At 40.3% G+C, this 12,473-nt stretch overlaps 1 protein-coding gene across 4 annotated transcripts in view; it reads right to left on the reverse strand.

The window, feature by feature from the left end:
- Window positions 1-1,066: 1,066 nt before the first annotated feature.
- Window positions 1,067-12,473, reverse strand: part of LHFPL2 (LHFPL tetraspan subfamily member 2) — a 231,397-nt gene continuing 219,990 nt past the window's right edge. For all 4 annotated transcript variants that reach the window (XM_074208395.1, XM_074208392.1, XM_074208394.1 and 1 more), the window contains one exon: window positions 1,067-2,771. In XM_074208395.1, the coding sequence (XP_074064496.1) occupies window positions 2,515-2,771 (257 nt within the window). In that variant the 3' untranslated portion in view covers window positions 1,067-2,514. The remainder of the gene's footprint in view (window positions 2,772-12,473) is intronic.

The following is a 12,473-nucleotide window of genomic DNA, read 5'->3' on the forward strand; positions in this document are numbered from 1 at the left end:
TGATCAATTGGGTCTTATTTGCACAAGGACACAAATGTAAGCTTGACTCAAGAGCCAATGCTCTTTTATCCACTCTTAATTTTGGATAGTTGTGACCATAATTCACCTTCTGGTGAAGATAATCTCTGCAATTAGAAATACTCAAATCATGGCACTTGTACTCAAAGCATTTTGTGCCCAAGAGAATGGAAGTCCTTATGAGCAAGAACAGTTTTTTTTTCACTTGTTCCTGGCACACAATAGCAGCTGAATGCTCAATAAATTGAATTGGTACACTATGCTTGAATTTCAAGAATTCAGGGTCACCTTCACACCATGAAGAGGAACTAGAGTAGAACACTTATCCCCAAATAAATGAGAGTTTTCCAAAGGATTCTAATACAAGAGAACCAAAGAAAAACACATGAACTGGATTTACTGAGCAGGATGGAAAAAATTCTAAGCCAAACTACTAGTTGTTTTCAGCCAAGTCAATGTTTAGAGCTGAAAAGTTGTTGTAAGAAAGCAAAAGTAAGGCCCCATCTCTGTTGGTCTCTTGGAAGGAATTTGGCAGTCAATTTGAATTCACTGATAATTATTTTTAGAAACTAACAGCATCAATTAATTTCACACAAATCCTTTTTCTCAATTATGGATGTCCAGATTTGGCAGGTAGCATAAATGAAGACTTCATGCCTGTAGACCAGGGACTGTAGTTTCCAGAGGAGTATTATGAATATCATTTTTAAAAAAGTTCAGAATGGCAAATGATAAAACTGTGAGCATAAGTGTGCTTTCTGGTCCCCAAGGCACTTTTCAAGGTTGGCAAAGCTTTTCCAGAGGAAGGAAGGAGTCTTCCCGAGTTTGTCCATATACCTGAACCTGCAGAATCATTCATAGGGTGTTTAGAGCTCCACAGACTCTTAAATAAAACTACAATTTATGGAAAAGTATTCCTTTATAACAGCTATTATTTTTCCTTGTTGGTTCCTCAGAAGTTATTTTATCTTCCTTAAATTTGTCCTCCAGAAGAGTTACTGTGCTTAGAAAAATGAAAGTCATGTGACTAGTTGACTTTTTTTGTTAAAAAACATCAGTTATGGTAACTATTGCTATATTGCTGCTGTATTTGGAAATACAGCTGACGGCAACGTGATGAACAAACAGTGGGAAAATGTCCCCCCACAAATGCTGAGAATTTGGCAGGGCTTCTCAGTTAAGCATTTGAATGGGCCACAGCTGGTCCTGGGACATCAGTCTCTGGAATGAGGAAAGGGAATGAGCTTCCCTTTGGCAGTTGAATGAAGCCAAGTGCTAACACCAGGCAAAAAACACATTATCTGCATTTGAACTGGGAACTGGGACAGTCTCAGAACCTGATGGCCCAAGCAGGCTAGCCTGCTGAATGATGATGGGGGGGAAGCATTTTTCTCCAATTCTAAAGGTAACCAACTATCACTTGAATCTTACTTGGACATTTCTTCTAGATGGTGGGTCCTTCAAAGCTGGAATGGCTTCCATTGGAAACCTGAGACCTTCTGTTTGTTGGTCAAGGACTAGTCTAGGTAGGTCCAGAAAGGCATCTGACCAAAAGGCTAGACACCAAGGGCTGGAGGAGCTGATCTTATTTTGAATGCTTACTAATACATAGCCTGGAGTGTAAAGAAGTATTAGTGTCTCTGGGGTGAGTGGACTACAGGAATGAAATTTGGAACCTTCAAAGTGTTGAAAGATCAAAGATAACAATTTCATTACCATGGGGTTGTAAGATTTTAGTCGTTACCCACTTTCTGCAATCCCAAACTGACTTTTGGTCCACCTAACCCGAGAAGGTGCCTCATCTTGAGTAATCTTCATGTGGGGGACCCTTACAAAAGACTGGATCCCCCAGATTAATATCACCTTCAGTCTCTTTGCATGGTACTCAAGGGGAGTAATACCTTGACAATATCTTGTTTCCCCTTTAACATCACTTGTTTTTCCCCATCAGAGAGTGAATATAGCTTCATTTTCACCCAGCCAAAATGTTCTATGGCAGGCAGTTAATTGTATTTGAAGTCATTTTGGACCACAGTCCCCCTAGCCAAACTCATTCTGATGGATGCTCTTTGCACAAGAGTTCTAAATTTGTAGCAGAAGATGGTCTCAAAATACAGAGAGGAGTGGTTTTCTGTCTCATCCTGTCCAGAATAAAGATTGCTGGCTGTATTGCTTAGAATCCTTCAGCAACTCTGGGGAAGATGCAATCTAATAAAGACAGCATTTGTCAGCGATTTAACATGGTTTATATTGCTATTTACATACTTCAAAACTCCCTCCCCCACCTTGCCCCACTGGCCACTTGTGTCCAGCTTTTCTGAGATGGGCTGTTTCTTCCTGTTGGTTCTTCAGCTCTGGGAGAATGAAGGATGGCTTCGGTAGAAACAGGCCGCTGACAACACATGGGACCCAGTCACCATCAGAGAAAACAGGAAAGTGGATCCTTTTCCAAAGTTAATTAGGAAAGAACAGGCTCTGATCTCTCTCTTTCTCAAATTAAAGGAGGCAGATCAGGTTTTTCCCTTCTTCAATTTCTTCTTGTACTTTGTCACTGGATGTGGCGATCTCAGCTTGTGCTGAGAAGACAGCACAGATGAAGGTCAGGACAGTACCACCAATGGCTGTGTAGAAGGCCCAGCCAAGGGAGCATTCTCCTAGTTTATAGGCAGAAGCATAATGTCCACAGTAGTTTATTGCCTTCTGGGAACCCCAACCAGCAGGGTACAATATCAAACCTAGGATAAGGAACAGACCTAAAGGGAGGAAAAAAAAAAAAGATTAGGTGTTGACAACAGAAGCTATTAAAAACATGACTATTCAGATATTCCTAACAATGATGGTGCCTGCCCTGGACATCTTCAGAGCAGCCTTACAATTGGTGGCATCCTTTCTGCAGAGACTCAGATTTTAATAGGTTTTTGGTTCTAAGCAGATATCAAAGAACAGGATAGCATGACCTAGATCAAATTCCTTCCAATATGATAGGAAAGTTGCTTGGTCCCATCAGCACAATCTTATGTAGGTTCACTCTTTTGGAAGAGGAGGAAACCCAAGCCTACCATTGGTTTTAGAAAACACTAACACAGAAGATGGAAATTGAAAAGATACTCTTGGGGACCTAAATAGTCTCTATAATTTCAGGGTACCCATGAAGATCAGTTTGCCAGCCTGCAGCACACCACTTCCCATAGTTGTGATGCGATGCAGAGACTACTGGACTTGAAGTCATGAAGTCTAGGTTCAAAAATCTGTTTTGGACATTTGCCTTACTTCTTAGGGGCATCATAAACTTGTTCATTCATTCAATAAACAGTTATTAAGCAAAGCCAGGCACTGGACTAAGGGCTAGGGGTTACTAAAGAGGCAAAGACAGGCCCTGTCCTCAAGAAGCTTACAATCTAGTGAAGGAGATAACATGCAAAGCACAGGACAGGATAAATAGGAAAAATTAAGAGAGTGGATACCATGGAATTAAGAAGGCACTGGGGAAGATTTCCTGTAGGAGGGGGAATTTTAGTTGGAACAAAGCCAGAGAGGCTAGCAGCTAAGACTAGAACCTACTGAATTCAACTAATTTTCTAGCTTAGACAACTGAGGCACAGAAAGGTTGACTTGTCCAAGAACACACTAATTGCCTGAAGGAGAATTTGAATTCAGGTCTTTCTAACTCCCAAGCCTAGTATTTTCCACTCACCCCGCCCCCCCTTAGCCCCCTCCCCCATCTCCCCTGGGGGACTCAAATTCAGCTTCATTCTGTTCATTTGTCAAATGAAGGGTTGTATTACAAGACCACTTTGAGATCAAAACCAATGATCACAGATCGACAAAGGATTATTCTTAATAACCCTGTGAGTCTGATAGTGAAAGTATGGTTAACCCCATTTTATGAATGAGAAAAGTGAGGCAGGGCCAGTGGAAATAACTAGATTCCAGAGAAATTAATTTCTCTGTCTCAATTCCATAACATGCTGCTTCTGTAGGGATTGTTATTAACAAATAACTGCAAGATGATTTTCAGACAGATTTCTGCATCATTTGCCTACACAGTAAAAAACAAATTGCAAACTTCATATTGTGCTTCCTCTCCATGGGTGCCAATATTGAGCAAAGCATAAAGGATGGCTTCATGTTACGGAGATAAGAGAGAAACTCTTATTTTCATCCCGCTGAGCTCACCAGCCATGACAGCCAAATAAACACTCATCTCTCTTTGTCTTCAGTTTGACTGTTCATTGGACAGACCAAATCATTACTAAGGAGTAATTTTTTTTTTCCTGGTAGGTTCAAAGATACAGAATAAGTCCCAGGTATCAGATGAGAAGCATTTTTTTTAGGTGAGGGAGGGGAAAGAAAGAAACATTTATATAGAACCTACTACCTACTAGGCACTATGCTAAGTACTTCTAAAAAATTTTTATTTTATCTTAATTTATGGAACAAAATAAGGATTTCCAGTATATAATAAAAGAGATGATTTCTTATGATGCTACAAATAAATTATTACAATTTGCTATTCTTTTTAAATATATAGTAGTTATCATGTAAATTTCTTTTTCTTTTTTCCTTCCCCTACCTCCACAGAGATGGCTATCATTAAACACAAATAAGTATATATATATATATATATATATATATATATATATATATATATATATATTATATATAATAGATATCTATAATACATATGTATAGATACATGCATACATTTACACACTCATGGACACATACACATATAAAATTATTCAGTTCTTTCTCTGGATGCAGGTAGCATCTTTAATCCTATGGCCTTTATAGTTAATTTAAGTATTTATAATAGTCAAAATGACATTCATTGAAAGCCATTCTTAAAATAAAAGTGCTGGTTCTGCTCATTTTGCTCTTCATTATTTCATGCAAATCTTTCCATGTTTTTCTAAAATCATTGAGCTCATCATTTCTTATGTCTAAGCACTTTTTATTATTTCTGAGCTTCACCTTTGTGAGAAAGGTGCTATTATTATAACTCTTTTATAGTTGAGAAAACTGGGGCAAAAAGAGAGATGAAGTGATGTCCAGAGTCACACAGCTAGTAAAATATCTGAGGCAGGGTTTGAACTCAGATCTTCCAGATCCCGAGTCCAGAGTTCTATCCACTATTGTTACCTGCTGTCTTTTTTTCCCCCTTAATCAAGATCTGCTAATGGGAAACTGAACTCAGTCCACTATCTTTTTTTTTTTTTTTGTAAGGCAATGGGGTTAAGTGAATTGCCCAAGGCCACACAGCTAGGTAATTATTAAGTGTCTGAGGTCATATTTGAACTCAGGTCCTCCTGACTCGAGGACCGGTGCTCTATCCACTGCACTACCTAGCTGCTCCTACTATCTCTTTCTAATATACTCTCAACTTAGGCTGCCCACATTAAATTTTTACCATATAGTAAACTTGATCAAGGGTAGATTGTAAGGGAATTGATCTAAGCTATGAAGAAGGATTTACTCAGGCATATTATGTCTTTGCAAAGAGTGTTCCCCAGGCAAGGATGCATGAGTATACTTGTAAAGGCCATTTGTCAATGTTTTCTCTCAAAGCCCAGGGATAGCTTTGGTCCTTCTGGCAAGCAAAGTCAAAATAAGGCCTTTCCACCTACTAGCTACACCTGGATGTTCTTAGTTCTCCTTTCAGATTTCTAATCCATATCTTAACATACTGAAGTCAGAAGCAAGCTCCTGGAAGAATAACTCTGACATAAGTATTTTTGCTCCTATGGTTTTGTCACTTTTCCCACTTGAACTGAAATGCTTTTGATTCATTCAGCACTCACAGATCTACAGTGTTTACCATACAGAGGAAACTTGAATGTAAAACTTTTTATGGTAATGCCTGCTCCATGGGAGATTTAACTGAATTCACAATTGTGTTGTGTTTGTGGTTGATGCTGGGCCTCCCTCCCCCAAACCAAAACTTTTCACTAATAATGTTAGCTAGCATTTATACAGTATTGTAAAGGCAGCTAGGTGGCATAATGGATAGAGTGCTATCAGGGAGATTTGAGTTCAAATTCAGCCTAAGACACTTATACTAGCTGTGTGATCCTGGGCAAGTCACTTAACCTCAGTCTCTTCTGTAAAAGAGATAATAATCCCTAACTCAGGGTTGTGAGGATCAAATGAGATGATATTTGTGAAGTACCTACTATACACCAGATGCTATATAAATGTTTGCTATTATTACTTTAAGGTTTATATGTGTTAACTTGTTTGAGCCCCCAATGATTATTAGCTCCACTTTAGGAAAGCTTCCATTTAAGGAAACTGAAACTGAGAGGTGTGACTTGCCCAAGGTCCTATAGCTAGGTGTCTGTGGCAGGATTTGAATTCAGCTTTTCCTAACTCCAAGACCAACACTTTAATTGCTTTGCCACCTAGATACCTTGAATTGGGAGACTGCTTGCTGCTTCCCTAGCTTGCAGGGCCTTCTGATGAATTCATCTCCCAGCAGCATCATGAATCACAGTCAAGGCAGCAAAAGGTAGTGACACATCAAAGAAAGGCTGCATAGGTCAGAAGGAAAACTCTCAACTCTAGTCCCACCTATCTTACTTACTACAGGTCAGTCTCTACTGACTTCCTCATTGTTAAAATGAGAGGTTTGGATGAGAGGGTCTCTAAAGCTCCTTTTTCTCTAAAGCTCTAATTCTGTGATTAGGTCTGAAGTCAGAAGACCTGGACTTGAACACCAGTTCTCTTGGCTCCATGTAGGATAAGACATTTCATGTCTTTGAGGCTGTTTTCTTTGTTTGTTTGTGATATGAGGCAGGGGCAGCTAGGTGGTGCAGTGGATGCAATATTGGGTCTGGAGTCAGGAAGACTCATCTTCCTGAGTTCAACTCTGACTTCAGACATTTACTAGATGTGTGACCCTGTTCGAGTCACTTAACCCAATGTGCCACAGTTTCCTGTAACATGAGCTAGAGAAGGATATGGCAAAACATTCTAGTATCTTTGCCAAAAATACCCAAATGGGTTCATAAGAAATTGGGCACAAGTGAAACAACTGAATAACAACAATAACAATGAGACAGTTGGATTGGTTGATCTCTAATGTTTCTTGGTGGTTCTTAAGCCTATGAAATAGTTCCCCCTACAATTCCTTGGATGGACAGATCCAAAGGACCTCAAGTCTATGAAATGATATACCCCCTACAATTATTTGAATGGATAGACAAAAGACTTTCCAGGGTTATTTCAAATGACCAAAATACTAAAACAGACAAGGAGTCTTACAAGAATAATCACACATTACACTACCCCCAAAGGGGTTGTGATGCACATAAAGAAGTCTGTCAATTCCCCCTTAGAATGGAGTCACATTAGTCGCAAGCTGGGAGAAAAAGAGGACTTAGGAAATGGATAAGGGCAGTGAAAGGAGCAGGGGAGATATGAAAATGTGAGACATCTGGCAGAGAACAAACCAGTGCTATAGCACCTGCTGCAAGACTGTTGGAAATGAAAGATTGTGAATTACTGTACAATTCCAAAGGTTAACCTTGGAAAATCCAAGAGTTGCTATTCATCATTAAGATCTTACTTCATCATTTCAGTCACTTCCAGTTGCCATGGACATCTTTATTATTTGCCTCCTTCTGCCCCAAAGGATCAAGAGGACTTGGTTTGGTCCATGCATAAATCCAAAGCAGCTCTCTGAAATTCACAGGTTTCTAGGGTGTGTCCCCAAAGTCAAGTCAAAGGACAGAATCCACCAAAGAAGCATTCATGTGGAAAAGAAAATTCATTCCTAGGGTAGGCTGAGGCCAGACTGCAAACCATCAAAATGATGGAACATGGTGAAGTCTCATTAAACATTAATTTATCAGACTGTTCTTCAGAAACCTAGCAGCCTGACATATGAACAAACCAGCTGTGTATGCTTTTAATGTTTACATGTAAGCATATGAATCAAACAACCTCTGCTCTCCTTAATCACATTATCAGTCCTTAAAATCCAACCTCTGCATTTTAGAGATGTGGGAACTGATTCCTAGAGGATTCAAGTGATTTGCCCACTACTTCCTGGTTTTATGTTAAAGGCTTTGAATAGCTGTTTGACTGCTATGGGAAAATAAGGATGTCTTTATGGGGAAGGTCACTAGTAGAACAACTGAAAATTGAGGAGAGGTGAAGGGAATGGAGTCTTTCTTTGTTGTTGTTCAGATGGGTCCCCATCACTTCGTGTCCCCAACTGGAATTTTCTTGGCAAAGTTGCTGGAGTGGATTGCCATTACAAATGAGGAAACTGAGGCACATAATTAAGCAACTAGTCCAGGGCCAAAAAGAGTGTCTGAGGTCACATTTGAATTCATGAAAATGACTCCAAGTCAAGAGCTCTCTCCACAGTGCCTTGTATCTGCACCATAGGACTCTCATATGCCTAATCACACAATTCACATTCCTGAAAAGGAAATTCTGGGTCTAGGGAATAATGTAAGCAAAGACACAGAGTTAGAAAACTGAGGAAAATTTTCACAGATTAGGAAATAATACAGTTTGTCTACATTGCAGAGTATATGAAGGGAATCATTTTGAGTTTAGACTGGAAATATACCATTTAAATGTACTTTGGAAGAATGAGTAACTCTTTCTAGGAACAAAATTAGTATCTCAGAATGGCTTTACTTAGCTGGTCAGGTCTAATTATTTGACCCAATGCCCTGAAGCTCTGTCAGATCCTTGATCAGCACACCCAGATAATACTTTGCTCCCTAAGAAATAACATTAGTTTTCAGCTCCAGATATGGGATGCAAGTGATGGGAGAGCTGAAGCCAGTGGTTGGTTAGTCAGAGTGGTAGGATACCAAGGCCTTCTGCCTTTCCCTAAAGATAGTCCCGTGACTTGGAGTCCAATGTGCCCCTAGTTGGAGCTGGCTGTGACATGAGGAGAGGAAGCAGCTCTTGTTGCTTTCTCTGAGAGTCATATTCTCCTTGAGCGTGCACAGGCTTCAGTCCAGTTAAGGTTGGAGCTTCTTCCTTGACTGGGCCGCCTCCGGAAAGACTAAACTTCACTGTCTTTAGGTGTGAATTGTGGCTCTGATTAAATATTAATTCTGCACTTAATTTGTCTCACATGGTTTAAAACAATCTCAGAAAACTAGATGGATGTGTTTTAATATTTGTCAGAAGCACAGGAATGGAGCTACAACCTTTGTGTCAGTGCCAGGCTCAGGGGGGGTGGCAGGAGATACCATTATTCAACCCTATTTCAAGGGCAATGCCAACTCAGCTCTTTTCTCAGGGTTGGAGTGTGGCTGCCCGTCTGATGACTAGTAACTTCTGAATATGAATTGGATCGATAAGCATTGTATCTTCCTTCTTACTCCCACTCCAAGAGCTCTTTATCTCTGGCTTAGGTGTCTTCTACTCTGATAGTGCATACAAGGCATTGCCAACATCCCAGGATATATTGTCTCAGGTTGTCTCCATCTTACTACTGAGGCAAAGCTTACAGTGATGCATTTCAGTCATGTCTAACTCTTCATGATCCTACTTGGGGTTTCTTGGCAAAGTAATTGGGGTGGTTTGCCATTTCTTTCTCCAATTCACTTTTACAGATGAAGAAACTGGGGCAAACTGAAGTTAAGGAACTTGCTCAGTTATCCAACTTTAGACAGAGATACTGGAGTGGCTTGCTGTTTCTTTCTCCAGCTCATTTTTACAGATGAGGAAACGGGGCAAACAGAAGTGCCTACAAATCAATTTCTCCTAGATATTTATAAGATCATAAGAGAGTGCATATGAAAGTGAAAAAAGAAAAAACCCAACAACTAAAAACCAAGCAAAGGAACATCTGCAGTTCTGAATGGAAAGCCAAGAGGACCAGAGTATCCTGGGCAAGCAGCCTGTGCAAACAGCCAGAGTGACTTGTCTGGAGGCCTGCAGAGGCTGGATTGTTTTGGGAGAGGGAACTGCCTCCTGTTTCACTGATGACCACTGTCCACTCTATCCTTGGCTAGGAAACTTGAACAGATCTTGTTTCTAGGAATAGCTCAGAGGCAGCTAGGATTGGGATGGGTCATTCCTTGGCCAGAGTTGTCCGCCAGGGAGATGATAAAAGGTCAAGAAGAGCTGGAAGGGCCTGGGATCCAGTCCCCGCCTCTGAAGTACTGAGATGCTCACAGAAGGCAGCAAGGCAGCAATAGGATCCCCCTTCCTAGAGGGCCGGTGGGGCCTTTCTCTTGCCTTTCTTAATATCTCAGTGTTAGCAGAGGCTCTGGCACACAAGAGACACCTAACAAATGTTTGCTGACCAAGGTCACACATAAGTAAATATTAGATCCAAACCAAGAAAATACCAAACCTCCGACCAGGAAAGCAAAGAAAACATTAACTTCTAGTTGAGTTCAGAGTATTTCAAGGAAACAATTTGCACCTTTGCATTAGAATATTTGGCTTTGCTTTCTAGTTAAGTATTTTCCTTTCTTTCTCAAGTCAGGCAAGGATTTCCAGAAAAGTTCAATGACTCAGGTAACCTTCTCGGCAGGGAAACTGCTATGTGGGTGAATCAGAAACAGCCCTGATTTTCCCTGACATAAATGCCTGTCTTTCCATTAGGCTGGACCTACATGTATTTTTCTTTTATTTAAAAAATTTTTCTTTTTTAATTTATGAAATAAAACATTTTCATAATGCAGTACAATAAAAAAAGATGATTGCACATGAAACTGCAAATCTACTAGGCACAACTTGCTATTCCTTTCAACAAAATATCATGTAAAATTCTTTTTCCTCCCTTCCTTTCACTGCCCCCCATCCTAAAGATGGTTTCCATTAGACCCAAATAGGGTGGATATGTATAATACATATATAACATATATGTCATATGTAAAATATAATTTATAACATATAACAAGCCATATCTATATAATTATTCTTTATACACTTTTAGTTATCGGTTCTTTCTCTGGATTCAGATAGTGGGAGTCATCCAAGGCTAATACTTGGCAAGGTGTACTTGGTAAAATGTAAGAGCAATAGAAAAAGAATAGGGATGGGAAGAGGTGTAATGAACAATAAGAAGAATTTCAAGATAAATCCCTGGTTTCATGTCTGGATAGCTGGGAGAAAAGCAGTACTATTAGCAAAAATAAGGAAGTCAGAAGGAAGAATAGATTTTGGGAAAAAAGGAGAGTTTTAATTGAGACTTTTGATAATTTCTAGATTGGGGCTAAAAAAATTGGCTAATGGATTTTCATTTAAATGAATGGATTTCCTCAGGAAGTAAAACACAATAAGGAAAAGTGCAATAGACTCCTTTTCTTTGAGGCTTGTCTGGTGCTTCAGAAACTAGGCTGAAGGACCAGCTGAGAGAGAGACAGTAAGAAAGAAAAGAGAGAGATGGAGAGACAGAGACAGAGAGGCAGAAGGGGAGAGAAAGCAAGAGAGACAGAAACAGAGAGAGTTGGAGACAGAGGGGAGGGGGAGAGAGAGAGAGAGAGAGAGAGAGAGAGAGAGAGAGAGAGAGAGAGAGAGAGAGAGAGAGAGAGAGAGAGAGAGAGAAAATGAATCTAGGCTGAGATAGCTTTAGGAATTCCTTGTGTCCACTCTGGTCATCTCTAACCCACAGGCCACTAAACAAATGGAATCACATCACAGATAATTTGAGTTCAGGGCTGCTCCAAAGGTTGAGCCATAACTCATTTGCTCTCCTTGCACTCCTACAGGACTTGGATGAAGCATGGCCAAACCAAACCTCCTAGATCTGCATCAGACCCAAGTAACCTCTCTCCACCCTCACCCCAGGCATAGTCCACATTTCTGCAGCTGTTCCGTCTCTTGTACATGAGGGAAAGAATGAGTCTTTGCTTTGCTACATCCTTATCAAAGTGTCTCTTGTGAATGAATGAATGTGAATACCCATCTGACTCCATAAAAACATTTGGCTTCACCAAATGTTTACCCCAGTTGGGAGAGAGAAAGCAGGGAGTAACAGCAGCCAGCAGCTGGCACCAAGCCTCCCCACCACCATGGAAAGAAACCACAAATGATTCCAGGGCTGCTAGCCTTTTATGCAGTTTGTTTTGGCAAAGTGATTACCATGAGGAGAGTGCCGATAGTCAACCTGACATCATGGTTCTAGCTTCTATTTTTTTCTTCTCTGAATCTGGATCATGCCCCACAGCTCATTTTTCCCAACAGACAGCCTCTTGTCAGCACCCAGGAAGGTCTGACTTTTGAAAAAGGGTTTATCTCTAAAATTGTCTCAGCATTGGCTATAGACCTTAAATTCAGACAATGGGGTTACAGGCCAAAGATCAGATCTGCCAAAATGCACTTTAATATGCTATAGTGGGCTTCTTCCATTGGTGACCCTGCCCAAAGGCAAAAACCTTCCTTTGTGGGTCAGGTTAACATGGAACACTGAAGCCACCACTACTTCTTTTCTATTACCACCTCCCTGCCCCCTCAACCCCTTTGTAATATCT

This window comes from Macrotis lagotis, chromosome X, assembly GCF_037893015.1.
Source record: "Macrotis lagotis isolate mMagLag1 chromosome X, bilby.v1.9.chrom.fasta, whole genome shotgun sequence".
Classification (NCBI taxonomy): Eukaryota; Metazoa; Chordata; class Mammalia; order Peramelemorphia; family Peramelidae; genus Macrotis; species Macrotis lagotis.